At 48.0% G+C, this 24,279-nt stretch overlaps 1 protein-coding gene across 7 annotated transcripts in view; it reads left to right on the top strand.

Moving 5' to 3' along the window:
- The window catches only part of Col6a3 (collagen type VI alpha 3 chain), a 78,052-nt gene that overhangs the window by 22,211 nt on the left and 31,562 nt on the right, over positions 1-24,279 (top strand). For 3 of the 7 annotated variants that reach the window (NM_001427497.1, XM_087567089.1, XM_087567095.1), the window contains 11 exon segments: positions 636-1,238; positions 6,624-7,208; positions 9,352-9,951; positions 11,358-11,930; positions 12,426-13,028; positions 15,157-15,762; positions 18,911-19,522; positions 19,894-20,493; positions 21,084-21,421; positions 22,300-22,378; positions 24,071-24,216. In NM_001427497.1, the coding sequence (NP_001414426.1) occupies positions 636-1,238; positions 6,624-7,208; positions 9,352-9,951; positions 11,358-11,930; positions 12,426-13,028; positions 15,157-15,762; positions 18,911-19,522; positions 19,894-20,493; positions 21,084-21,421; positions 22,300-22,378; positions 24,071-24,216 (5,345 nt within the window). 7 annotated transcript variants of the gene reach the window in all.

Here is a 24,279-nt window from a genome sequence, read left to right as displayed (position 1 = left end):
GAATCTTAAAATTAAGACTTTAACTGTGTCTGAGTTTTGGGTCCCAGATGTGTGTGGGGTCATCCATTTTGATTTCAAGAAACGAAGCAATAGTTACCCCAGGGAATTAAATAATCTTTTGCAACTCTCAGTCCCTGGGCCATGAACCTGGGCTTTTGTTTACTAAACTGTAAATTTGCCTCAAAAATCTTTGTAATCACTTGAGGAGTCAGGAGAAATGAGCACAAATGATAAACAACCTTTGAATTTATGTCAACCTAATCCTCTCTCCTGCAACATAGTATCCTATAATCAGATACAATTATACTTCCCTCTAAATTTAGAAGAAACATCCAGAATGTTGATTTCTCTTGGGGTATGATGCCTTGAAGTTTAACTGTGAAGGAATCACAGATGAAAACTTTCTATAGATGCCCCTACTTCAACCACCATTCCTCAGACGTTGCCTCTTATCCACTCAGAATGCAGAACTAAAAGAGACTTCACATTCCTTCATCGACATTGTGTTTTGTTTGTCTGTGTTTCGTGTTTCTTGTTGGTTTCCAAGGAAACACGTCTGAAAGCCGGGATGATGCATGTGGTCACTTGTTCTAACACTTTCACTTTTTTTTTTTTTGCATTTCTTTCTTTTAAAGCACAAGACTCAGCTGACATTATTTTCCTTATTGATGGATCACAGAACACCGGAAAGGCCAATTTCGATGTCATTCGAGACTTCCTTGTAAATGTCCTTGAGAGACTTTCAGTTGGAAATCAGCAGGTCCGAGTGGGGGTGGTACAGTATAGTGACGAGCCCAGAACCATGTTCTCCTTGGATAGCTACCCCTCCAAGGCTGCAGTTCTGGATGCTGTCAAAAGGCTCAGCTTTGCTGGTGGGGAGTTGGCCAATATAGGCCAGGCCCTTGACTTTGTAGTAGAGAATCACTTCACTCGGACAGGTGGCAGCCGTGTGGAGGAAGGGGTCCCCCAGGTGCTGGTCCTCATAAGTGCTGGGCCTTCTAGTGATGAGATTCGAGATGCAGTGGTAGCTCTGAAGCAGGGTAGTGTGTTCTCATTTGGCCTCGGAGCCCAGGCTGCCTCCAGGGTAGAGCTTCAGCACATAGCTACCGATGACAACTTGGTGTTTACTGTCCCGGAATTCCGTAGCTTTGGGGACCTCCAGGAGCAATTACTGCCATACCTTGTTGGTGTGGCCCAAAGGCACTTTGTCTTGCAACCACCAGCTATTGTCACACAAGGTATGTATGCCTTTTTTTTTGCCATCTCTATAGGAGTGGGGGTGTGCTATATGGTGTCTGTCATAAAAGGAAAGTGGGAACTGGAGTGATTCACCTTGGGAGAACCCGTAAGTACTTACAGCCAGCCAGTCGTCATTCTGGGATGTGCTGGCTTCTGTATGGCCTGTGTGTGTCATTGCATTGTTCAGAGGAATCTAAAGAAGGACAAGTGAGTGGAACACTCTCTCAGAACATGGGTTGTATGGCATCTGTGGCCTTTAGGCTAACAATGTAACAAATGTAAAATGTAACAAATACATCTTGAAAGAGGCTTGAGGGATTCACAACAAAAGCCACTCCCGGGTAAAGTCAATGTGTTAGAAGTGCACTCATAAATAGTGTCTTCCCAAAGGCGGTGAAGGGGAGTGGCTTCTGCTCCTGGCTCAGTGTAGTGGATGTGGGAGGGACATTTCTGAAGGTAAGTCTCCATTGAGCTCCTGCTGAGTGGAGTAGTTATAGAAATCCTGGTCCTGTCATTCCAAGGTTGGAAGAAATTGTTTTGAATGGCATGCTTTGCAGTACAGTCAACTAGAGTCATTTAAGCAAGCCAACCAACATCATATGTGACATACACACTTAAACATGGGCAGTGTAGGGACACCAGAAAGGCTGTTGGTCTGAGGTTCCATCCCAGATGGTGTCATTTTTATGACCTAGACAGGCAGTGGAAACCATCGAATAAGTGGAGGACACAGTTGCTACCAAAGGCTTCGGTATCCATAAACATCCAATTCGCTCCTTTCTGGTGTCTTTGAGTAGGGATGTGCTCAGATCAATCCTTGAACGCAAGACCCTGTTCCTCGTTGTTCTTCAGCAGAGTACAGGCTCAGTGAAAGTAAGCACATGAAAAGAGGCTCATGGGAGACGCTGATTAGCATCTGCAGTCTGGGATTCTAATTTTTCTGCACTTGTATGCCTAGTCCTGTGTATTAACTTTATAAAGAGCTTAGACCTGTGAAGTGACCATTGTCATAATAGGTTTTACCTGCTATATCTCTGGGATTCTAGGCTGGTTTTTCTTAGCCAAAGGGGTAACTGTGGTCTCAAAAATAAATGTTTGGGTGAACATGCCACAGCATGGAATGAACAGAAGAACACTTTAAAGTCTGAATGAAACACTTTAAAGCTCCCCACCGGCTCATGTGCGAAGCTGCCCTCTGCTGCCTGGTACTTTGTGAATTGGCGGTTCTAATCATAACACGGTGGTAACAGAAACCTGGCTATAATTCCTCAGTGTGAAATTCAGCCAGAGTCAGGATAGCTTCCTTCAGATACATTTAAGACAGAGCTCTGGTGATAATGGCGGTTGTGACAGGAAGCTCAGGGCCCCAGGACATCTTAAACTGACTTCGGTACCAGAACTGTTTGTGGGAACCTCTTTCCTGGGAAGGCTCTTGGTAAATATGGGTTCAGGGGTCAGTCTGGCTGTAGCTTGTTGTGCCCCACTTTGCTCTCCTTCTCCTTTCTGATGGGGGACAGGGTGCAGGAAGGGAGGTCAACAGCCTGATCTGAATTCTTGAGGGGAAACATTGAAGAAAGGGACTCGGGGTCTGAGTCCTGCCTAGCTGTGGTCTGAGTCTTGTCCAGCTGTGGTTTGAGCTGCAGTATCCATCCAGCTGCCTCGCTCTGGCTCTGACAGAAAGAAAACAGAGATGGGGAAATGCACAGCCCACTGATGCTTCTCTGAGCCTGCCTACACCAGAAACAAACCATTGCTCTATTCTTTAGGAGCAGAATCAATACCATGGCTGACTTTGGGAGGACTTTGTGTGTGTGTGTGTGTGTGTGTGTGTGTGTGTGTGTGTGTGTGTGTGTGTGTCTGTGTCTGTGTCTGTGTCTGTGTCTGTGTGTCTGTGTGTGACCCTGGCTAGATCATACAACATCTATGGGCTCTGATTTCTTAAATTCTCATCCAAGAATTTGCTGGGTGAAGATATCTTTGCCTTAAGAGAAGCTTCAGTATCTGCATTTAAATGTTATTCTTATATTGGATTTCTTATAGTTAACTAGCATCTTAGCCCCTTCCTCACAGACATCACTGTTTGTCTCAGTGATGACTTCATAACTCTTCAGTAGATACTATTGACTATTTGATGTGTGCCAGTCACTCTGTCAAACACTGGAGACACTGGGAGGAGAAAGAGAGATATAGTCATTGGGTCTGTCACATGTGAGCTAATGATGAAACAATAAGCCATGTCTCAAGTGTGACAAGTTTCAAGGCCACCAAAGGGGGCTGTATTATAGAGGATGGAGGCAGGAGACTCAGTAGAATGGTCTGCAAAGTTATAGGACATAAATGAGCAGGGAAAGAAGAGGAGAGGGAAGGGCATTCCAGATATAGGGAATGGTAGACAGGGTGGCCTTGCATCAAAAAGCGAGGTCCCCGTCCTGACCTGACAGACAGATGGCAGCTCAGGTGTAGTGAAGGGGGCACAGGCAGAGGCTTGGCTTTGGGGAGGGAGAATCTGCAGATACTGTAGTTGTTGGTGACAGGTCAGACCCTCCTACGGTAGTGACAGCAGAGGACTGAGCAGAGAGCAGAGTCCTGAGGTGCTCCTTCTGCAGAATGGGGAGACCAGCTTTCCGGGGGGCCTCTCATTGTGGCACATTGGTGTCACCACCCGTGTGTGCTCTGAGGTTCCAGCTGTAGAGTGAAGGCTTCCTGATTGTGCATCTGTTTGTGGGATGTCACAAGGAGAGAAGGGAAGAACGCCACTGCGGCTCTGCCAGGAGGGTCTGATGGGGACAGGGGAAGTGAGGGCTGGTGAATCAGAGAGCCCATGAGGATAGGCCCAAGGTGGGGGTTGTGAGGCTAAGAGAGGTTGACTAAGAGAGAAAGAGAGGAAGGGGTGAATCTCATGTTTGAGAACTCGGTGTATGAAGAAGTAGGGATTTCAGTTGGCTGAAAGAGAAGGTGTTGGGCAGGTGGCAGGATGAGGGAGATTTCAGGGGTGTGCAAAGCTGTGGTAATTATAGGCATGACCCCAGAAACAGGGGTGGATGAATGGGAGGACACACTCACGGCAAGCACTGGGGGCTTTAGATGACGTTTCCCAAGTCCTTTAGAAGATGGGGAGAGAAGAGGATGGGTAGATGGAGATCCAAGGACAGGACACAAGAGTAGCATGGACATGAAGGCAGTTCCTAGGGTGGGGACAGAGTGGTTATTTGACAGGATTTGTTTGGTGATATTAACGGGAAGAGTGAGGATATCCTTTTCCAACTCCCAGACTTTGAGGGGGAGGAGGGATCATGGAGTATCCTGTTGTCCGTCCCAGGAGTAAGGGCTGAAGAGAATCAGTCATGGCTGAAACTAGCAAGACCTTCAAGGTCACTTCCTAAGAGACAATGGCTCCTCCAATCTCTGTGGAGGAGATTGGGGGCAGGGGGTGAATGATGGCAGTGAGGAAGTATTGGTCATCCTTGAGAGAATCATGAGGTTTGATAACTGGGTGTCAGACGGTCCATTTAGCAGCTCCTCCATCCCACAGAAGGAGAAGTCCTGAGAAAGGACCCAGTCCTGAGAAGGGTAACCAGCTAGGGCCAGAGCATGAGGTGAACACAGGAATCTGGTCGCTCTTTGAGTGGTTTGGGACTTCCTTTTCAGTCCTCATTATAGTTGCCTAAGCATCATTCCAGGTATCTCCCTGTTAGCAGTTTCCAGAACTTTAAACACAAACCAAGTGACCCCTTCCCTAATTAAAGAGGGCATGTATTATGGAACCTGAGAACTCCAAGGTCCACTGTAGACTCCACAGAGCTGAGTCCAAGGTAGATAGTTTCTGTGTCCCCCACGAGTGAACATCTGTCCTTCCCATGGACCGCTGGTAAAATGTATGGCGAAATGGTGAAGCTTGTGAGGTGGTGAGTGTGACTATTATCAGGTTACAACTTGGAGTTATGCTTGGGAAGGAGCATGCCGCCTTTCAGGTGCCCATTGGTGGATATTTGTCTATCAGTCCGCTGTGTGAGAGATGCTTGAGAAATATGTGTGCTACAGATGTATTATATGTGCAACATATATGTGTGTACGCTTGTGTGCATACTGTTCCCAGGGACATAAGGAATGAGAAGTCCACTATACATACACATGTGCACTAGGTGTATCTGCAAAGGTATTTTTGTATTACAGTCAAAGTTGCAGCCCCAAGAGACTGCATGTTACAATCTGAAGGGGGAAGGAGATCTCTGAATAGGTGGTCACATCCATGTTTGTAGTCTAGGGAGCAAGGGCAGGTCATGTCGCAGACACATTTATACCTGCAGGTAACTGGGCATCTGGGATAAAAAGTCTTATGCAGAAACACCTCCCTCCTGGTGGAATTCAGCTTTGTCTCCTTTTGGTGCAGAGAGTATTAGAGGAAGCTCAGTCACACTAATGCCATTCCTTGTGGTAGCAAAAGTGACCCTGGCACCATATTCTTAGCCTCTGGTCCCTGTGACTGGGAATGAGCTGTTTTAGAATACATCATGAGAGGTGTCTCTAGTTCTTAGGAAGCTCTTCCTCGCCTCTATCTCTAACCTTCTTTCTTCTGTTGGGTGCAAAACACGAAGTTGTTATGCCAGCTGTTTGGCACAAAGGATACACAGGGGCTTCTCTGTAAACATACCTACCCCAGCTTGGCTCATCTAGAGTATTAACAGTCTAGGAGGAGCCTGACACATCAGGAATAGGCTTTGAGTCTGGTAGAGGCATTGTTCCCATCCCTTGGGCAAGTTGTTCTGAGACAGTGGGTGGGCAAACTCACGATCAGTGCCAGTAGTGATCTGGCCAAGGTGCTTGCTTTCGTGGTTTATCTACATAACCCAGATCATGGCCTATCATTGACTGCTATTCCCACTCTAGACTATGAAGTAAGTGAAAAGCTATGGCTGCCTTCGGTGGGGTGGACACTGGTTTCCTTTTCCAAGATTTCTGATAATCTAGCAAACCCTTGTTTTTTGCTTGCCAAAGGAAGCCATACAATATAGAACCAAGGAAAACAGAGCGTCTCTGTTCTCTTTCACACTTGTGTGTGGATTTGAAGTCGGTCTAGTGATACAAAGAGTTTTCTGAGCAGACACGAGCTTTACTCCTTGAAACTATGTTGGGCAATAAGGAGTCAGTTACCTCTTTAGCGGTGGTGTGTGAAGCTAAAGGTAACTTTCTTCTGCGAAGCTATTTCTGAAACACATTACAGGTACGTGGGGTTGGAAAGGAGCCGGTCATCATATGTGACAGTTCTCCCAGGGACATTGACCAGGGCTAGGGAGAGTAGCCTGTACAGAGTGGGTATTACAGTGACTCTGTTGAACCCGATCCCTGAGACTGTTCTGTTCATCTTTTATTATTGCTATCTACAGTCATGGAAGTCAACAAGAGGGACATAGTCTTCCTGGTGGATGGTTCCTCCAGCCTGGGACAGGCTAACTTCAATGCCATCCGAGACTTCATTAGCAGAGTCATCCAGAGGCTGGAAATTGGTCAGGACCTGGTTCAGGTATCAGTGGCTCAGTATGCAGACACCGTCAAGCCCGAGTTCTATTTAAATACCTACTCTACCAAGAAGGATGCTATAACCACTGTGCGGAAGATGAAGGCCCTGGAAGGCTCAGCCCTGTACACGGGGTCTGCTCTGGACTTTGTTCGAAACAACCTCTTCACTAGCTCAGCCGGCCACAGGGCCGCTGAGGGGGTTCCGAAGCTCCTGGTGCTAATCACAGGTGGTAAGTCACTCGATGATGTCAGCCAGGCTGCCCAGGAGCTGCAGAAAGGCAGCATCATGGCCTTGGTCATTGGCAGCAGGGCCGCCGATGAAGACGAGCTGAAAGAGATCGCTTTCGACTCCTCCCTGGTCTTCATTCCTGCTGAGTTCCGCCCTGCTCCCTTACAAAGCATGCTGCCCAGCCTGATGGCACCCCTCAGGACCCTCACCGGAACCACAGAAGGTATGGTGGCTGTGGTTTGCATATGCAGGAAGGGGCTGGTAGGCAGACACTTTGAGAAATACCTGGTACCATATTGGAGGTTTAGCGGGCAGATTGCTGTTTTCATGGTGAAAGCAACCATTTAGTTTTCCCCGCAGGGTTGAAACAGTAGGGTTGAAAATGTCAGTCTGTAAATGCCTATGATTTTAAACTGTAGCATCCTAGGGTCACCTGCCTGGACAGCTTCTGGCCACAGAAGTCACTCTCGGTTCTCCGACTGACCTCTCTTCTGTTTTTATTAGCGACCCTTGCCAGGAACCTCCCCTCAGCCAAGGACTTTCCTGAGCTGACAGGATCTCTACTCACAGTTGATGTAGCACCCTCAGCTCTTAGCCCTCTTTTCACTCTGTAGATGGGATTTTCTTAGACAGGAAAATATACGGAGAGATGAGTGCGAAGGCTCAGCTCCCCTTCCGCGGTGTGGTCCTTCAGCGAGGGCTTAGTATGATTTACAGTGCAGTTATTTCTAGAGACACTAAAGCTCTCAGCCCGTGAACTGGGTTAACACAAACCTTCATTCCCAATGAAGAGAAGATGGATATCCTGGAATCCAACTTCCCACACAGACCTCACACAGTAGGGCTGTACAGTGCATGAATCTACTGCATGGGCGTCCTGCTTGCTCCTCAGTCTTGAGAGTCCTCAAATTCTCTCTCTCTCTCTCTCTCTCTCTCTCTCTCTCTCTCTCTCCCTCTCCCCTTCTCTCTCTCATCCACTCTTCTGTAGCCAAAGTTAAATGCATGAACATTCCTATGTTGTTACTCTGAATTACAAATTACAGTGGCGCATGGGGGAAAGTAGTAAGTCTGAATGTGTCCTTCAGTATCCACAGGGGCTGGGTCAATTCCCTCCACCCATGAATACAGAAATCCACACACACTTCTTTAAGATGGTACAGTGCTCAAGTGTAATTCGTATATATCCTCTTATCCATACTGTGACAAATGTGAGGTTAACATTGTAGCCAATTATATAGGAGGTACTGGCAAGGGACATAATATTGTACTGAATCATATTCAGTACAGATATATTTTTCCAAATATTTTGAGCACTGGTTAAATCCCTAGATAGGGGACCCACAGATAAGCTTTTCTTCATGGCCAAACCCAGGATACAATCTCTTCGTCACCCAACTTCTCTGACATCTGTGACAATATACATGACAACATCAAGGTAGTGAAGGAAGGTTGACTCTGGCTCACAGCTTGAGGATGCTGTCTGCAATGGTGGGGCGGGGCCTGAGAGCAGGAGCTGGTCATATTCATAGTCACGAAGCAGAGAGAGATGGATTCTGGCGACCACTGGATGCTCTCTTGCCCAGAAAGGGCCTCAGCTCACAGAAAGATGACATCTCCGTTTAGGGTAGATCTTCCCACCTCAATAGCTCATCCTAGAAACTCCCTTACAAACCTGCACAGAGGCCTGTCTCTTGGGTGATTTTAGATTCTAAGTTGGTATCTATTTTAACCGTCTACGATGCTGCCACATCTGTGATGCTGCCACATCTCCTTGGAGGCTTTCTCCAGGGTACCCTATTACCTAGTGCCGAAATGACCCTTAATCAGAAAGGAGGACAGGAGGATGAGGACTCTAGTTTTAAGACCATATCCTTTGATTGGCAGACAGTCTTAAAGAGGCTGTGTTCTAGGTCCATGTGGGCTGATGTTTCTTGAGCCTTGGGTAGAAAGAGCTATGTGCACCCGGGTGAGTCCCAGAAGACCCAGCCAACATAGGCGAGCATCCTGTGACTGGCGGTCTGGAGACAATGAGCAAAAGAAAAGAACAGCACCAGGTGGACTTCAGTTCCAGGGAGGAAACAATGTTTCAGGATTCTTCTGGTGATGTCGGTTGTAAACATTCTAACTCCGGTGCTTTGTCTGTCTGTGAGCAATCTTGGTTTTGTACACTTGGCTATCAGTGTGCCTCACAAGCTCCAGCCACCGCAAGGGGAAAATATGCAGCCGCTTGCCATATTTTACCAGATGACCTGCTCTGCCACGTTGACTCCCTCCATGTTCTGAGTGTGTCATGTGTGCCCCTCAGGGCACACATGGGAAGCCCTCTCAGGGGCGTGTCTCACTGTGTTTTCTGTGCTTCACTGCAGTTCACGTAAACAAACGGGATATCATCTTCCTTTTGGATGGCTCCGACAACGTTGGGAAAAACAATTTTCCTTATGTGCGTGACTTTGTAACCAACCTAGTTAACAGCCTCGATGTTGGAAGTGACAATATCCGTGTTGGCTTGGTGCAATTTAGTGACACTCCGGTCACGGAGTTCTCTCTAGACACGTATCAGACCAAGTCAGAGCTGCTTGCTCACCTGAGGCGCTTGCAGCTCAAGGGGGGCACCGGCTTGAATGCAGGCTCTGCCTTAAGCTATGTCCATGCCAATCACTTCACGGAGGCAGGCGGCAGCAGGATTCGTGAACATGTACCTCAGTTGCTGCTCCTGCTCATGGCCGGGCCTTCTGAGGATGTCTATTTGCAAGCTGCCAATGCCCTGGTGCGCTCAGGGGTGCTGACCTTCTGTGTGGGGACCAATCAGGCGGATAAGGCTGAGTTAGAGCGTATTGCTTTTAACCCCAGCCTGGTATACCTCATGGATGATTTCAGCGCCCTGCCAGCTTTGCCTCAACAGCTGATTCAACCCCTAACCACATATGTTAGTGGAGGTGTACAGGAAGTTCCACTGTCCCAGCCAGGTAAACCTCCCAGCAGTGTGGGCCCCTTTCCCTCTCCAAATGCTGCTCTGGCAGCAGTAGCCAATGAGACCTCAGAGCCTTTGACTTGTGGAAAGATGGTGGGCTCGCTTGGGTTGGGACTGGCTCAAGACGGTGTGTTAGCAAATGTAGACTCTTAAGTCTAGAACATTGAGCAATGCCCTGTTCATGTCGCCCACATTTATTGAGAGGCTGAACAAGGTAAACATTGTAGAGTTCATGGGGGAGAGAGAGGTAGCAGGCGGGGGGAGGGAGGGAATGGGAAAAAGAAGGGAAGGAGACAGAGAAAGAGAGATTGATTGATTCTATTACATAATTATGTATTGGTATCCTTTAAAGCCTGAATCTCTCCTTTTTTCAGTCTCTGCCATGTTTAAAAAAAACACCTGCATGCAACAAAGAGTCTGTGTCATTGCTACTGTGTCAGATTATTATTATGCCCCTTGGTGATGGACACATAAGACCTATCAGTTTGCCTCTTTCATTCAGATGGGTAGCAAGCCTAAGTCAATGGCTGTCTCACTGAAGCAGTTCTCAAAACTGTTTGAGATGATATTTACATGATGCTGTCCCCCCACCCCCACCCCTTTGCTGTCACCTATGTTTTCTATGGTCCAGTTTTGGTAAATTGAAAATGTTTGCAGAAGTTTGCACTGCCCACCCCCCAAAGAACCAGCAGGTAATATTTTGAGTCTTAACTCTCGACCTTATAGATTTAGAGGTTCAGTCCATTATCATCAAGACAGAAGCATGGCGACATCCAGGCAGGCATGGTGCAGGAGGAGCAGAGAGTTCAATATCTTGCTCCAAATGCACATAGGCAGCTAGGACTAGGGTCTTAAAGCCCACACCCACAGTAACACACTTCTTCCTCCAACAAGGCCACACCTACTCTAAAAAGGCCACACCTCCAAATAGTGCCATTCCCTGGGCCAAGCATATTCAAACCACCACACGTGTCAACCCAGATGTCAGTGGGAAGTTAGTCTGTAATTGGTCTCTGTAACAGGAGAGAGAGGACAGTTTTCAGGGAGTATAGAAAGGAATAGTTCTGATGGTTTTATTTATAACAACAAGAAAACATTGTCTATTCTCAGGGGTCTAACCTGCTGCAAGAGCAGTGTGGCCAGACTTTCCGGCGACTTGCTTTGTCAAGAATGTCTGGTGGTGGGCTGGTAGAATGGCCAGGCCAGTGCTATTCCTTTGCAAATCTGTGTTCTCTGGAACAGCCGAGGCTGTTGGCAGGGCCTTTGTTCTCTTCCCTTGCTGGGATGGTGAGGTCATATGGATCTAGGGAATGAACTTCCACATCATGTGGCAGTTGAGAGGCAGAATGCACTTGGTGTTGGGGTCTCTTCGCTTACTGTGTCCATCTGTTTTCCTCGTAGAGGTCAAGCGGGACATTCTTTTCCTCTTTGATGGCTCAGTCAATGTCATGGGCCAGTTCCCTGCTGTCAGAGACTTTCTCTACAGGATCATTGAGGAGCTCGATGTGAAGCCAGATGGGACCCGGGTAGCAATAGCGCAGTTCAGTGATGACGTCAGGGTGGAGTCCCGTTTCAATGAGCACCAGACGAAGGCTGAAATCCTTAACCTCGTGAAGAAGATGAAGTTAAAGACAGGCAAAGGTCTCAACCTGGGCTTGGCCCTGGATCACGCCCTTAGGACCATCTTCGTGAGGTCGGCTGGCAGCCGCATCGAGGACAACGTGCAGCAGTTCCTGGTGCTCCTGGTGGCTGGAAGGTCGACAGATGCTGTGGCCGGGCCTGCAAGCTCTCTGAAGCAGAGAGGGGTGATACCTTTCATCTTCCAAGCCAAGAACGCCAATCCCAGTGAGCTGGAGCAGATTGTGCCATCCCCCGCATTCATCCTGGCTGCAGAGTCGCTCCCTAAGATCGGGGACCTCCAGTCAGAGATTGTGGGCCTTCTGAAGGCTAAACAGACTTCAGACACTGTATCAGGTATGGCTCAGCAAACTGCCCCCCGGCCCCCATCCCACTGTATCCCAGTCTCTAGCTTCGGATCTTTAGCAGAAGCTGTTAGCTCTAGGTGAATCTCTCTCAGGGTTTCCATGGAACATGGAAATTACAGGCTATTTCTAGGCGAGCAAAAGGAGTCTTCTTTCTCTGGTTTTCTAACTTGTGTCTTGATAGTTTTTAATGGTGCTAGAATATTTCCCAATAAGATGCCTTAAGGAGGTTTAGATAGCCATAGTTTATATCTTGGAAAAGTTCCTATCTGATAATAAAGCCACACATGATGACTGTGCTTGTCACCTTGCGGCCTTCATTTGGATATAGTGTCAAGTGATGTACTTTAAGTGGCTTTTACTGATGTAAGTCATTCATTTACATTCATTAAAAACGAAAGACGCCAGAGAAGGCAGATGACTTCAGTTCCACCTGCTGCTGTGCCCAGTCCCGTCCATGTCACCAGATGTTTTCCTTCAATTTCAGGTGAAAAGGATGTGGTGTTTCTGATTGATGGCTCCGAGGGGGTCCGGAGTGGCTTCCCCCTGCTAAAGGAGTTTGTGCAGAGGGTCGTGGAGAGCCTGGATGTGGGTCCCAACCAGGTGCGTGTGGCACTGGTGCAGTACAGTGACCGGACCAGGCCGGAGTTCTATCTGAATTCCCACATGGACCAGCAGGGTGTCATCAGCGCCATCCGCAGACTGACACTGCTGGGCGGCCCAACCCCCAACACAGGGGCGGCACTGGACTTTGTGTTAAGGAATATCCTGACCAGTTCTACTGGGAGCAGGATAGAAGAAGGTGTTCCTCAGCTCCTGATCGTCCTCACGGCGGAGCGGTCAGGGGATGATGTGAGAGGCCCCTCGGTGGTCCTGAAGCAGGGAGGGGCTGTGCCCATTGGTATTGGCATTGGAAATGCTGACATCTCTGAAATGCAGACCATCTCCTTCATCCCCGACTTCGCTGTGGCCATCCCCACCTTCCGGGAGCTTGGGACAATACAGCAGGTTATCTCTGAGAGGGTGATCCAGCTTAATCGTGAACAGCTGAGCAGTTTGACACCTGTTTTGATGCCCTCACCAAGTGCAGGTGAGAGGATGGGAGTGGATTTTTTTCGTTTCTCTCCAGATAATTACCTTAGCTACTAGCTTGGGCTGTGAGGTACAAAGCATTTTCAGTCTTGTTTCCTCTGCCATATAGCATTGTGGAAAAACTAGGAATTTTTTTTTTTATTTTGCAAAGCAATAGAGTTAAGATTCATGTCTGTGGTCAACTTGAAGCATCTCAGAGAGCATGCACATGACGTGGATCCAGGCTCTATAGAGAGTCCTGGGGGGGGGGGGTGCACACTTGCTGAGTGTCCAACCTAAGTGTCAAGCAGTAACCTGTCATCTGGAGGAGCCTAATCACTAGTGCTCTGCTCTGCCAAGAGGGGTGGAGTCTCTGATATATTTTTATCTGGAGCACCCATGTGTGACCCTTGCTTGAAGCTGAGAGGTGTCCCAACTGTGGGAAGGCCTTCCTATTCTCTACATAATAAGCCTGGACAAAGTCTGAGCTACAATAGCTCAAGAAAGAGACCAAGATGCTCTTGCCCCCAGTGCAAGTCAGCCCAGGGCTGTGCCCCCTTCCTGGGCACTTGGGTGGGCTAGTCACAGGGCTGAAGGGGACAGATGCGGGGCAGTGGTTTCATGAGAGGGGGAATGAGGGAGCAGGGTAGGAAGGTGGAGCGATGCATGTGAAAGGAAGTTAGAGGCAGGATTTGTACAGTGGATTTGCACGGCCTGAGGGTTCAGCCTCCCCCTGGTGTTCAGGAGAGAGTGATGTGTTCTTTATATCTATGTGGAATGATTTAAGATGTTCATACTCACATACATTTGGGGGAAGTCTCTGTCTGTCTCTGTCTCTCTGTCTCTGTCTGTCTCTGTCTCTCTGTCTCTATCTGTCTCTGTCTCTCTGTCTCTGTCTCTGTCTGTCTCTCTGTCTCTGTCTGTCTCTGTCTGTCTCTCTGTCTCTGTCTGTCTCTGTCTGTCTCTCTGTCTCTCTGTCTCTGTCTGTCTCTGTCTGTCTCTGTCTGTCTCTCTGTCTCTCTGTCTCTGTCTGTCTCTCTGTCTCTGTCTGTCTCTCTGTCTCTGTCTCTGTCTGTCTCTCTGGGTCTCTGTCTTTCTCTGTCTCTGTCTCTCTCTGGGTCTCTGTTTTTCTCTGTCTCTGTCTCTGTCTCTGTCTCTGTCTCTCTCTCTCTCTCTCTGACATAGTAGAGGAATGCAGCCATTTCCAAACCCCATTGGACCACAGGAGTATCTATTATGATGCACCTCAAGGCCCTAGGGCACCTGTATGTGGGGATGGGTGGATGGGTACATTCCTGTGTGCTCACAGAACCTCCTTTTAGTGAATCCAGACCTATGCTTCTACGGTGCTTGGTTCCGTTCACTCTCCCACACGTCAGAGTGGCCACTGGGTGCACTCCCCACCTTCTTGTGTAGTTCCCTCCAACCCCCCTCTCCCCATGCCTTGCTCTCAGCTGCAGACCGAGTCTCACTTCCTAGAGGATGTTCAGAAGCTCTGCTGGGTCCCTCCTGGTGATGGTTTCATTTCCCAGAGTGATTTTTTTTTCTGGGATGGCCTGTCTCCACTTCCGCCCTTCTCTTTGAACCTGCTCTGCACACCCTCTTCATGCCTCCTCCACCCTGCTCTAGTCACTCCTGCTCCATTCTCCACTCTTCTGGATGATTCTTCTTGTGATAATTGTGCATTGCTCAGACCAGTTCTCTCAGTGGCCTATAGAAGAGCCTGCACCATTAAAAGGCTTACATGTGCTCTGCACGGAGTCTCTCCTGTCTAACTCATTGCTCACCCTTCCTCAGAAAGTGCTTTCTCCAGAGTCCCAGTGGCTGACTCAAAACACTGGTGCCAGGCCAGTGGGCAGTTCCTACCAGCGCTGATGCCTCCTTCCTAAAACAACTCTTCGGTTTTGTCTCCCTCGGGCTCACCTTTCCATGCCTCTTGCTGGTTCCTCTCCTCCTTCGTCTGTCATTCAGATATGGCAACACACAGGACTTGCTCCTCCTCTTGGTGTTTTCCCTATAGTGCCTGATACTAGAGTCTCTCACCCATAGGGCACTGATCTGATGACAGACTGATCCTAGGAAGTGGCTCAAGGGTGATTGGAATATGATGCCCTTGACTGAAGACCATGGTCATATCTGCTTTTTAGGTCCTGGTAACAAGAAAGACGTGGTCTTTCTCATCGATGGATCCCAAAACGCTGGCGCAGAGTTCCAGCACATCCGTACCCTGATTGAGAGGCTAGTCGAGTACCTGGACATAGGTTTCGACACCACCCGGGTAGCCGTCATCCAGTTCAGTGAGGACACCAAGATGGAGTTTCCTCTGAACGCCCACTTCAGCAAGGACGAAGTACAGAACGCTGTGCGCAGGCTGCGGCCCAAGGGTGGGAGGCAAGTCTACATTGGAAACGCCCTGGAGTATGTGCTGAAGAACATCTTCCAGAGACCGCTTGGGAGCCGGATAGAAGAGGGTGTTCCACAGTTCCTAGTCCTCATTTCGTCTGGGAAGTCTGCTGATGAGGTGGACGACTCAGCTGTGGAACTCAAGCAGTTTGGCGTGGCCCCTCTCACCGTAGCCAGACACACAGACCAGGAAGAACTGGTGAAGATCTCCCTGAGTCCTGAGTATGTGTTCTCCGTGAGCACCTTCAGGGAGCTGCCCAGACTGGAGCAGAGGCTGCTGACGCCCATCACCACTCTAACCTCACAGCAGATCCAGCAGATCCTGGCCAGTACGCGATATCCCCCTTCAGGTAAAACCCATGGAGGCGGGGCTGCTTGCGGAGGCGGGGCTGCTTGCGGAGGTGGGGCTGCTTGCGGAGGCGGGGCTGCTTGCGGAGGCGGGGCTGCTTGCAGAGGCCGGGCTGCTTGCTGACTTGTGTGCATGCCTGCATGCTTGTATATTAAAGTTTTAACACTTGTAGACCGAGCACCCCCCCACCCCCATATCAAGTTATTCTCCCTTTTCTTACTTCCTTCTCTTTGATCGCCTAGATAGGTGGTTCTCAACTTCTTTATGCATTGACTCTTTAATATGGTTCCTCACGTTGGGGTGATTCCCCCCAACTGTACAATTATTTTCTTTGCTCCTTCATACCTACACTTTTGCTACTGTTATGAATAATAATGTAAACATCTGTATTTTATGATGGTCTTGGGCAACCCCTGTGAAAGGGTCATTCAACCCCTCAAAGGGGTCAAGACCCTTAGGTTGAGAACCGCTGTTCTAGACAATTTAACTTCTATTTTTTGTGTCTATGGTTTTATGCATCTTTATAAACAACAAATGAGAGGAAATAGTCCTTCTGAGACTGGTGTAACGCACCTAACGTTATCTCTAGGGGCACCCACTTCCCTGAGAACAGTGTAGCTTTGTTCCTTATGGCTGAAAAAGAATTCCATTGTGTATGTGAACCACATTTTCTTGAGATTCTTACCCCAGTCAGAATAGCCATTAAAAAAAAGAATAACAACAAGTGCTGGTGATAATATGGACAAAACAGTGCTCTCCTGTGCGCCTGGTGAGAATGTAAACTGGTTTAGCCACTATGGAGGCCTTTATGGAGGTTTCTCAAAAAACTAGAAAGAAGTCTTCATACAATCTGGATACACCACTTCTGGGTGCTTATTTGAAGGACTCCAGATCGACACACCAAAGTGTGTGCTTTAGCACTCTGTGTAATAGTGAGTAAAGGAACCAACCCACTGACAGAGGAATGGAAAAGAAAATGTATGTATCTCCTGCATATTTTCGATATAAAATAGACCAGGCTCAATGGCCCCTGTAATAAGGTGTCTTAACTCGCTTCCTTTTGCTGTGCTAAACACCATGATCAAAAACGCCTTGGAGAGAAAGGCTTATTTTTATTTGGCTAATAAGTCCTGAGAGTTGATTATTGAGAGAAGTCAGGGTAGAAGCTCAAGCGGGATCAGAGACAAGTACCACGGAGGAATGCTGCTTGTTGACTTACTCACCGTGGCTTGCTCGGCTTGGTTCCTTCTACTGCCTAGGACAAGTTGCCCAGGTGTAGAACCACCCACAGTGGGCTGGGCCCTCTCACATTGATCATTAATTGAGAAAATGCTCCCACAGATTTGCTCACCGGTCTTCCCTCTTTCCAGAGTGGTTCTAGTTTATGTCAAAAGCCAACCAGCACATAAAAGAATTAAAAATGGAGGGTCCTTTGTTTTCATGAAGTCTTTCCTATCAGCCTAAGAATACTAGGATGCACTGTTAGTAAGGTAGCTTTTTTTCTGTCAGTGTGGTGCAGGGAGATGGGGGCTGGATCTGAAGGGTATACAGGGTCTGAGCTTGTGGTAGTGAGTACTGTGGAAGGCTCGACGCAGGGGTTCCTCAGCCAGGATCTGGGACTTCACAGAAGTTTGAGGTAATTCTGCATGTGGCCATTGCCATCATTCCTGTGTAGGAGGAAGGCCTTGGGAAAGACTGGAAATGTGTAACTGTCGACCCTACTCACCGAACAGTGGGCAGCCCATCCTTGGGATTGTAGACAGTACTCTCCTTTTTGTATTTAGACATAGTTGGTGGGGTACTTCTATCTTTATCTTACCCCACCACAGTCAGAGTCTGTCTGATGCTGAAGCCTTATGGTGGGGTGTACTCAGCAGGAGACCCCAAGGTTGTAACCCAGCTCACTGATAGCTTCATTTCATAATCAGCTCAACACGTCATTTTGTAGTATTGCACTGTAAAAGCCAGGAATTGAGGAAATAACAGGTCAGAGTTCACCGAGACAGCCTATTCATTTAGTTAAAGGCTGTCCTGAGAGGCATCTGGAACTCCAGCAGGAGAATGTGGCTTGCCTCTCCCAAGATATTCTGGTTACTTTTATACAAGTTGAATATCTCTAATTCAAAATGCTAGGGACTGGAATTGCTTCAGATTTTGGATTCATTTCTACTTTAGAACATTTGTATATTCATAATGAACTAATGTGGGCACGGGGCATGAAATCACTTCTGTTTCTCATAGACCTAATGCAATCGTTTGCAGGTAATTTTGTGAGATTAAAAGGAAAACTCAAAACAAAGTAAAAAAACTTCACAGTCTGGACTTTCTACAAGTTAAAAAGCGAGTCATGTGGAGAACAGAGAATGGTAAAAAGAAAAAAAATAAATGCCATGGCTTCACTAAAAAACAATTTAACAAAATTTAAGGATTATAAGCAAGCCAATATCTGGGGGAAATTGTGATTCTTGGCATACAGCATTGTGTTGTAGGAACCCTTTACCCCATGGATGAAGGTGGGACAGCAACACATGCTGGGGAGCCCCGTGGGGTGTATCTTAGTGCTGGACACAGCAGCCAAGTGAGGACAGTTGACTTCAGTTCTCTCTCTCCCTATGATGAAGATGCTGACCTCAGCGATCCCAGTCTCTCTGGTCCTTCATAATCCTGTGGCTATAGGTTTTAAATTAGTAGTAACCCAGGCCACAAGGCCAAAGCAAAAACAAAAAACAAAACAAAAGTTATCTTAGAGAAAGTTTTGGATGACTTAAAACATTTGAAGGAACAGGTATTAGCTGCACTTAGAATATCAGGGGGGTTTTGTTTGTTTAAAATGTGTGTGTGTGTGTGTGTGTGTGTGTGTGTGTGTGTGTGTGTGTGTATGCCAGAGAACGGCTTTTAAGAGTGGTTTCTCTCCTTTTCTGCGATCTGAGCATTGGACTCAGACCATTAGGTATGTTGCTAAGCACCACCAACCTGGAAAACCAGCTTTTAGCGACTTAACTTACAAAAGCCCAGTGCGTGTGTTGGAATATCACTCTAGTGCTGGGTCACCATGGGTGCCACCTACGCAAGTTCCAGAACCTGACGTAGGAGGGAAGTCAGAGCAGGGCTGCTCAGGAACTAAACCCCACCTTTTCTTTTGTCGGCAGTGGCTGAAAGTGATGCTGCGGACATCGTCTTTCTGATCGACAGCTCCGATGCCGTGAAGCCTGACGGTATTGCTCATATCCGTGACTTTGTCAGCAGGATTGTCCGCAGACTCAACATCGGCCCCAATAAAGTGAGGATTGGGGTCGTGCAGTTCAGCAACGATGTCTTCCCTGAGTTCTACCTGAAGACCCACAAGTCACAGAACAGTGTGCTTGAAGCCATCCGGCGTCTGAGGTTCAAAGGAGGGTCTCCCCTGAACACTGGCAGAGCCCTGGAGTTTGTGGCAAGAAACCTCTTTGTGAAGTCTGCTGGGAGCCGGATAGAAGATGGGGTCCCTCAACACCTGGTCTTGTTCCTGGGTGGGAAGTCTCAGGACGATGTGTCTAGGCATGCCCAAGTCATAAGCTCCTCGGGGATCATGAGTTTAGGAATAGGAGACCAGAACATCGATAGGACAGACTTGCAAACCATCACCAACGACCCCAGGCTGGTCTTCACAGTTCGGGAATTCAGAGAGCTTCCCAACATAGAAGAGAGGGTCATGCTTTCCTTTGGACCCTCTGGACCTACCCCTCAGCCTCCTGAGGTAGAATTCCCTTCTTCCCGGCCAGGTAGGAGCCATTTGGTGCATGGTTATTGAATGTGGTTTAAATTAAACAGTAACTCCTTTCTTTGAAATAATTTTCACTTCTCAGGGTTGTGTCTGCGGGGGATATAGTTCATTTGAAATTGTAGAGGAAAACATGTCCCCCATGTCCTCCTGTCTCCAGCAGGAGAGTTCTTTACTTCCTCTCCTCTTTATTTAGGTGACTTGTCACTTTCTCCCAGTGTTTAGTGTACTGTGCAGTGGAGTTATAGGGGCATCGTGTGGAGAGACAGTTCCTCATGAACAAGCATGGTGGAAACATTAGTTACTTTGATTTGCACTGTGTGCTGTTTTGGAGGCTGGGCTCTCCTCATCTTCCTTGTGATCCACTTGTAGAGAAGAAGAAGGCCGACATCGTGTTCCTGCTGGATGGTTCCATCAACTTTCGGAGGGACAGTTTCCAGGAAGTGCTCCGTTTTGCATCTGAAATCGTGGACACGGTCTACGAAGATGGTGATTCCATCAGAGTGGGGCTGGTCCAGTACAACTCAGACCCCACGGATGAATTCTTCCTGAGGGACTTTTCTACCAAAAGGCAGATTATCGATGCCATCAACAAGGTCATCTACAAAGGAGGGAGGCACGCCAACACGAGGGTGGGCATTGAGCACCTGCTGAAGAATCACTTTGTGTCCGAGGCTGGGAGCCGCCTGGACGAGCGGGTCCCTCAGATCGCCTTCGTGATCACGGGAGGAAAGTCAGTGGAGGATGCTCAGGATGTGAGCCTGGCTCTCACCCAGAAAGGTGTCAAGGTGTTTGCTGTCGGCGTGAGGAACATCGACTCTGAGGAGGTGGGGAAGATAGCCTCCAACAGTGCCACAGCCTTCCGGGTAGGCAGCGTACAGGAGCTGTCGGAACTGAGTGAGACGGTGCTCGAGACTCTGCATGACGCGATGCACGAGACCCTCTGTCCTGGTGTGACCGATGTTTCCAAAGGTAACTGTCGTGTGCATAGCTTCGCTCTTCCCGCTGATGCTGAGAACAGCCTTAGTGCCGTCCTGGGGGCTCCTCAGGCTCGTGGTTGCCTTGGACACTTATTTATGTCCTTGGTGCTCACCTACTCACTACTCTAGAATGTTCTTCCAAGATAAGAGTCAAAGTCTTATACGCTTTACTTTTTCTCCCACTGTTTGATTCCCCAGATAGTAAGATTCCTCACTTATCTTTAAAAGGATAATTCTTGAGACATACTCTGTTTTGGAGCCTAGACTGACCCAGAATTCACAGAATTCCTGAGTAGGCTGGCGCCGGGGTTATAGTATGCCTCACTGTGCTTATTGGATTGGTTGCCTGGATTGGGGCATTTGTATTCTTAAGTACTTTGGATTTTTAACACCAACCTGAGTGAATACCAAATGTACACTATTATGTCCAAGTAACTAACCCCCGCAAAGAGCAGACATATGTTCAAGTAGCCCACGGTTTTGGTCCTTGTCAGTAAGAGGGAGTCAGATCTAGCTAGTTCCTTCTCTGGGCTCACATGTGGAGGATTCATTTTGCTCTCTCCCTGCCTCTCTCTCCGCCAGCCTGTAATCTGGAAGTCATTCTGGGGTTCGATGGATCTCGAGATCAGAACGTGTTTGTGAGTCAGAAGGGTCTCGAGTCCAAGGTGGACACCATCTTGAATAGAATCAGCCAGATACAAAGGATCAGCTGCAGCAGTAACCAGCTGCCCACTGTGCGGGTGTCTGTGGTGGCCAACACGCCCTCTGGGCCAGTGGAAGCCTTTGACTTTGCCGAGTATCAGCCAGACCTGTTCGAGAAGTTCCGTACCATGCGCAGCCAGCACCCATACGTCCTCACCGCTGACACGCTGAAGCTGTACCAGAACAAATTCAGGCAATCGTCACCTGACACTGTGAAGGTAAGCAGGCCAGGGCCAGGGGCCCTGTGCAGTGCTCTGAGCTTCCTGAAGTCTGTCCTGAGGGATTAGCATGCATCGCAGTGGGTGGGATGGGGTTGCTAGCACCTGCCTGTGAGGAGAGTTACATTCTTAAGGACTGACTCTAATTCTATATGTCTTCTTTCTCGTTAGCCTCCCTTAGCCTCCCCCATCCCCACAAAACATAAACACATCACATGCTACACACATCTCCATACCACACACATACATACCACACACATACATGTACACACATCACACTACACACTACATAAATAAGACATACACACTCACCACAATGCACATACACATAACACCCCCTGCCGCCCACACACACCTACACACCACTGCATGCATATATATATATATATATATATATATATATATATATAAAACAGACACATACACATTCACCACAATGGACATATATCACACACACACACACACACACACACACACACACACACACACACACACTATGTCACATTATGTGCACTCTATATTTTTTTTTTCCGCCAAGGCTGCCAAGCAAAATACCACAGGCATGGTGCCTTAAACCACAAGGATTTCTTTCTCCCAGTGCTGGAGGCTGGAAGGCCAGCATCAAGCAAGACCTGGGCAGGGCTGCTTTGCTCCAAAGCCTTGCTGCTTGATTTGTAAATGGCAGCCTTCTCCTCGGGCCCTCACATAGTCATCCCTTTGGCTGCTGGTGGCTCAGTCATCTTCTCCTAAGAGGTCACCATTCAGACTCCTCAGCTGTGGAGGAGGAATTGGCTCACCATGACCACTCAGTTCCCTCCCGACTGTTTCTGATGCTCCCTAGCCGTATGGGTGAGCCTTGACTCCTCTGTCACTTGCAGGTCGTCATTCACTTCACGGATGGAGCCGATGGAGACATGGCCGACTTATACCGAGCATCTGAGGAGCTCCGTCAAGCAGGTAGGTCCTAGGCTTCCACACTGTGAGAAGAAAGCCTCTCTCCTCTGCTCAAGGCAGACTGGCCACTTTACTGAGAGAGATCTGTCAATAGAGTCCTTGGGTGTGGTCCATCAGAGGCGCTTGTCCTGCCATCTTGGCTCCTTCTTCCCTGCTTAGGCTCTAACATAAGAGTACTGAAGCTACTTCTGAGCCAGGAATAGGTCAACGTCAGGCACATTGACCAGGGGGAACACCCATAATGCACGAGGCTTTTGCAAATGATTACAAGGCTGCAACATGCGTCAGGGATGGGACGTGCTGAGCAGAAAGTCGTCACACCATCAGTTATCGCAGCTTAGTATTTAGACCACTAAATCAATGTAACGTAACCAGTATTAATCACGTATACACATAATTAATATAAAATAAGCCACACAAGCACTTATCAAGCAGACTTGACAACGGCTACATGAGTAGCCTTGTTTGGTTAGGTGAGCTTTGGAATATCCCAGCACTGGCTATCAAGCAGTTGTCAATCCCAGAGGCTCTAGAGCTAGGGTTCTCAACCTGTGGGTCACCCCTATAAGGGCTCTAAGAACACTTTCATAGGGGTAGCAGCATATCAGATATTCTGCATATCAAATTTTTACATCATGCTCCTTAACGATAAAATTATAGTTATGAGGTAACAACAAAAATAATTTGATGGTTGGGGGGCGGTCACTACACCATGAAGAACTATATTAAAGATTTGCAGCATTAGGAAGGTTGAGAACCACTGCTTAGAAGTTAAGGAAGCAGAACTATTCAAGCACATTATCTTTAAATAAGATTTATTTATTTATCTGTTCATCTATCATCTATCTATCTATCTATCTATCTATCTATCTATCTATCTGGTGTGTGTGTGTGTGTGTGTGTGTGTGTGTGTGTGTGTGTGTGTGTGCCAAGTATGTACAGAGGTCCTCTGAGGCTGAGGAGGGCATTGGCTCTCATGGAACTGGAGATACAGACAGTCGTGAGCTACTCATTGTGGGTGCTTGGAACTGAACCGGGGTCCTCTTTCGGAGTGGCACACACTCTTAATCATTTGAGCCATCTCTCCAGACGCACCTAAGCATTCTACTTATTAGCTTGTCCCTTCCGGGACAGTGGAGAGGGCTTTGCTGTGGCCTGATGTGTTAGATGCGTTAATACTTCAGTCCTTCCCATGGTACACTCCAGGTCTGTAGGGTCAGAGGTGACATGTTACAGAGGCCACTTCAGTAACTCAGAAAGAGTTCAGTATCCCAACTCTTCCAAGTAGCAGACTGGTTTCATTAAACACAGGTAGGTTACAGCAAAAGTTTGACGGGCTGGGGATGTATCTCAGTGGCAGAAAGTGTGCCTAACAGCCGTACTTCGTGTTCCCAACTGGATGGTTTGATTCCCGGGACCACCAACAAGTGAACAGCATGGGGCGGAGAGATGGCTCAGTGGGGAAAGCAGCCACTGCCTGGCCTGTTAGCTTCAGTTCAGTTCCCAAGGGTAGAAGGAGAACCTAATTCATGCCCCGGTGCACAAGGCACTTGTATTCCCCTTCCAAAATGAATAAAAATAGCTGGACTGCAACGCTATACCTCCACCCCACAGATCACCTCATAGAGTCAGGAAAAATGAAATCCAGCTCTCTAATGCCTAGGTGAGGTGTATTAAATGGTTCATGTCTCACAGGTGTCCAAGCCCTGATCCTGGTGGGTCTTGAACGTGTGGCTAACCTGGAGCGGCTGATGCAAGTGGAGTTCGGGCGGGGCTTCATGTACGACAGGCCCCTGAGGCTCAACTTGCTTGACTTGGACTACGAATTGGCGGAGCAGCTTGTGAGTCTCTGTCTCTTTTAAAGAGTTACACACACACACACACACACACACACACACACACAC

Source organism: Rattus norvegicus, chromosome 9 (assembly GCF_021556685.1).
Source record: "Rattus norvegicus strain SHRSP/BbbUtx chromosome 9, alternate assembly SHRSP_T2T, whole genome shotgun sequence".
Lineage (NCBI taxonomy): Eukaryota > Metazoa > Chordata > Mammalia > Rodentia > Muridae > Rattus > Rattus norvegicus.
This window is presented reverse-complemented; position numbering and strand designations above follow the sequence as displayed.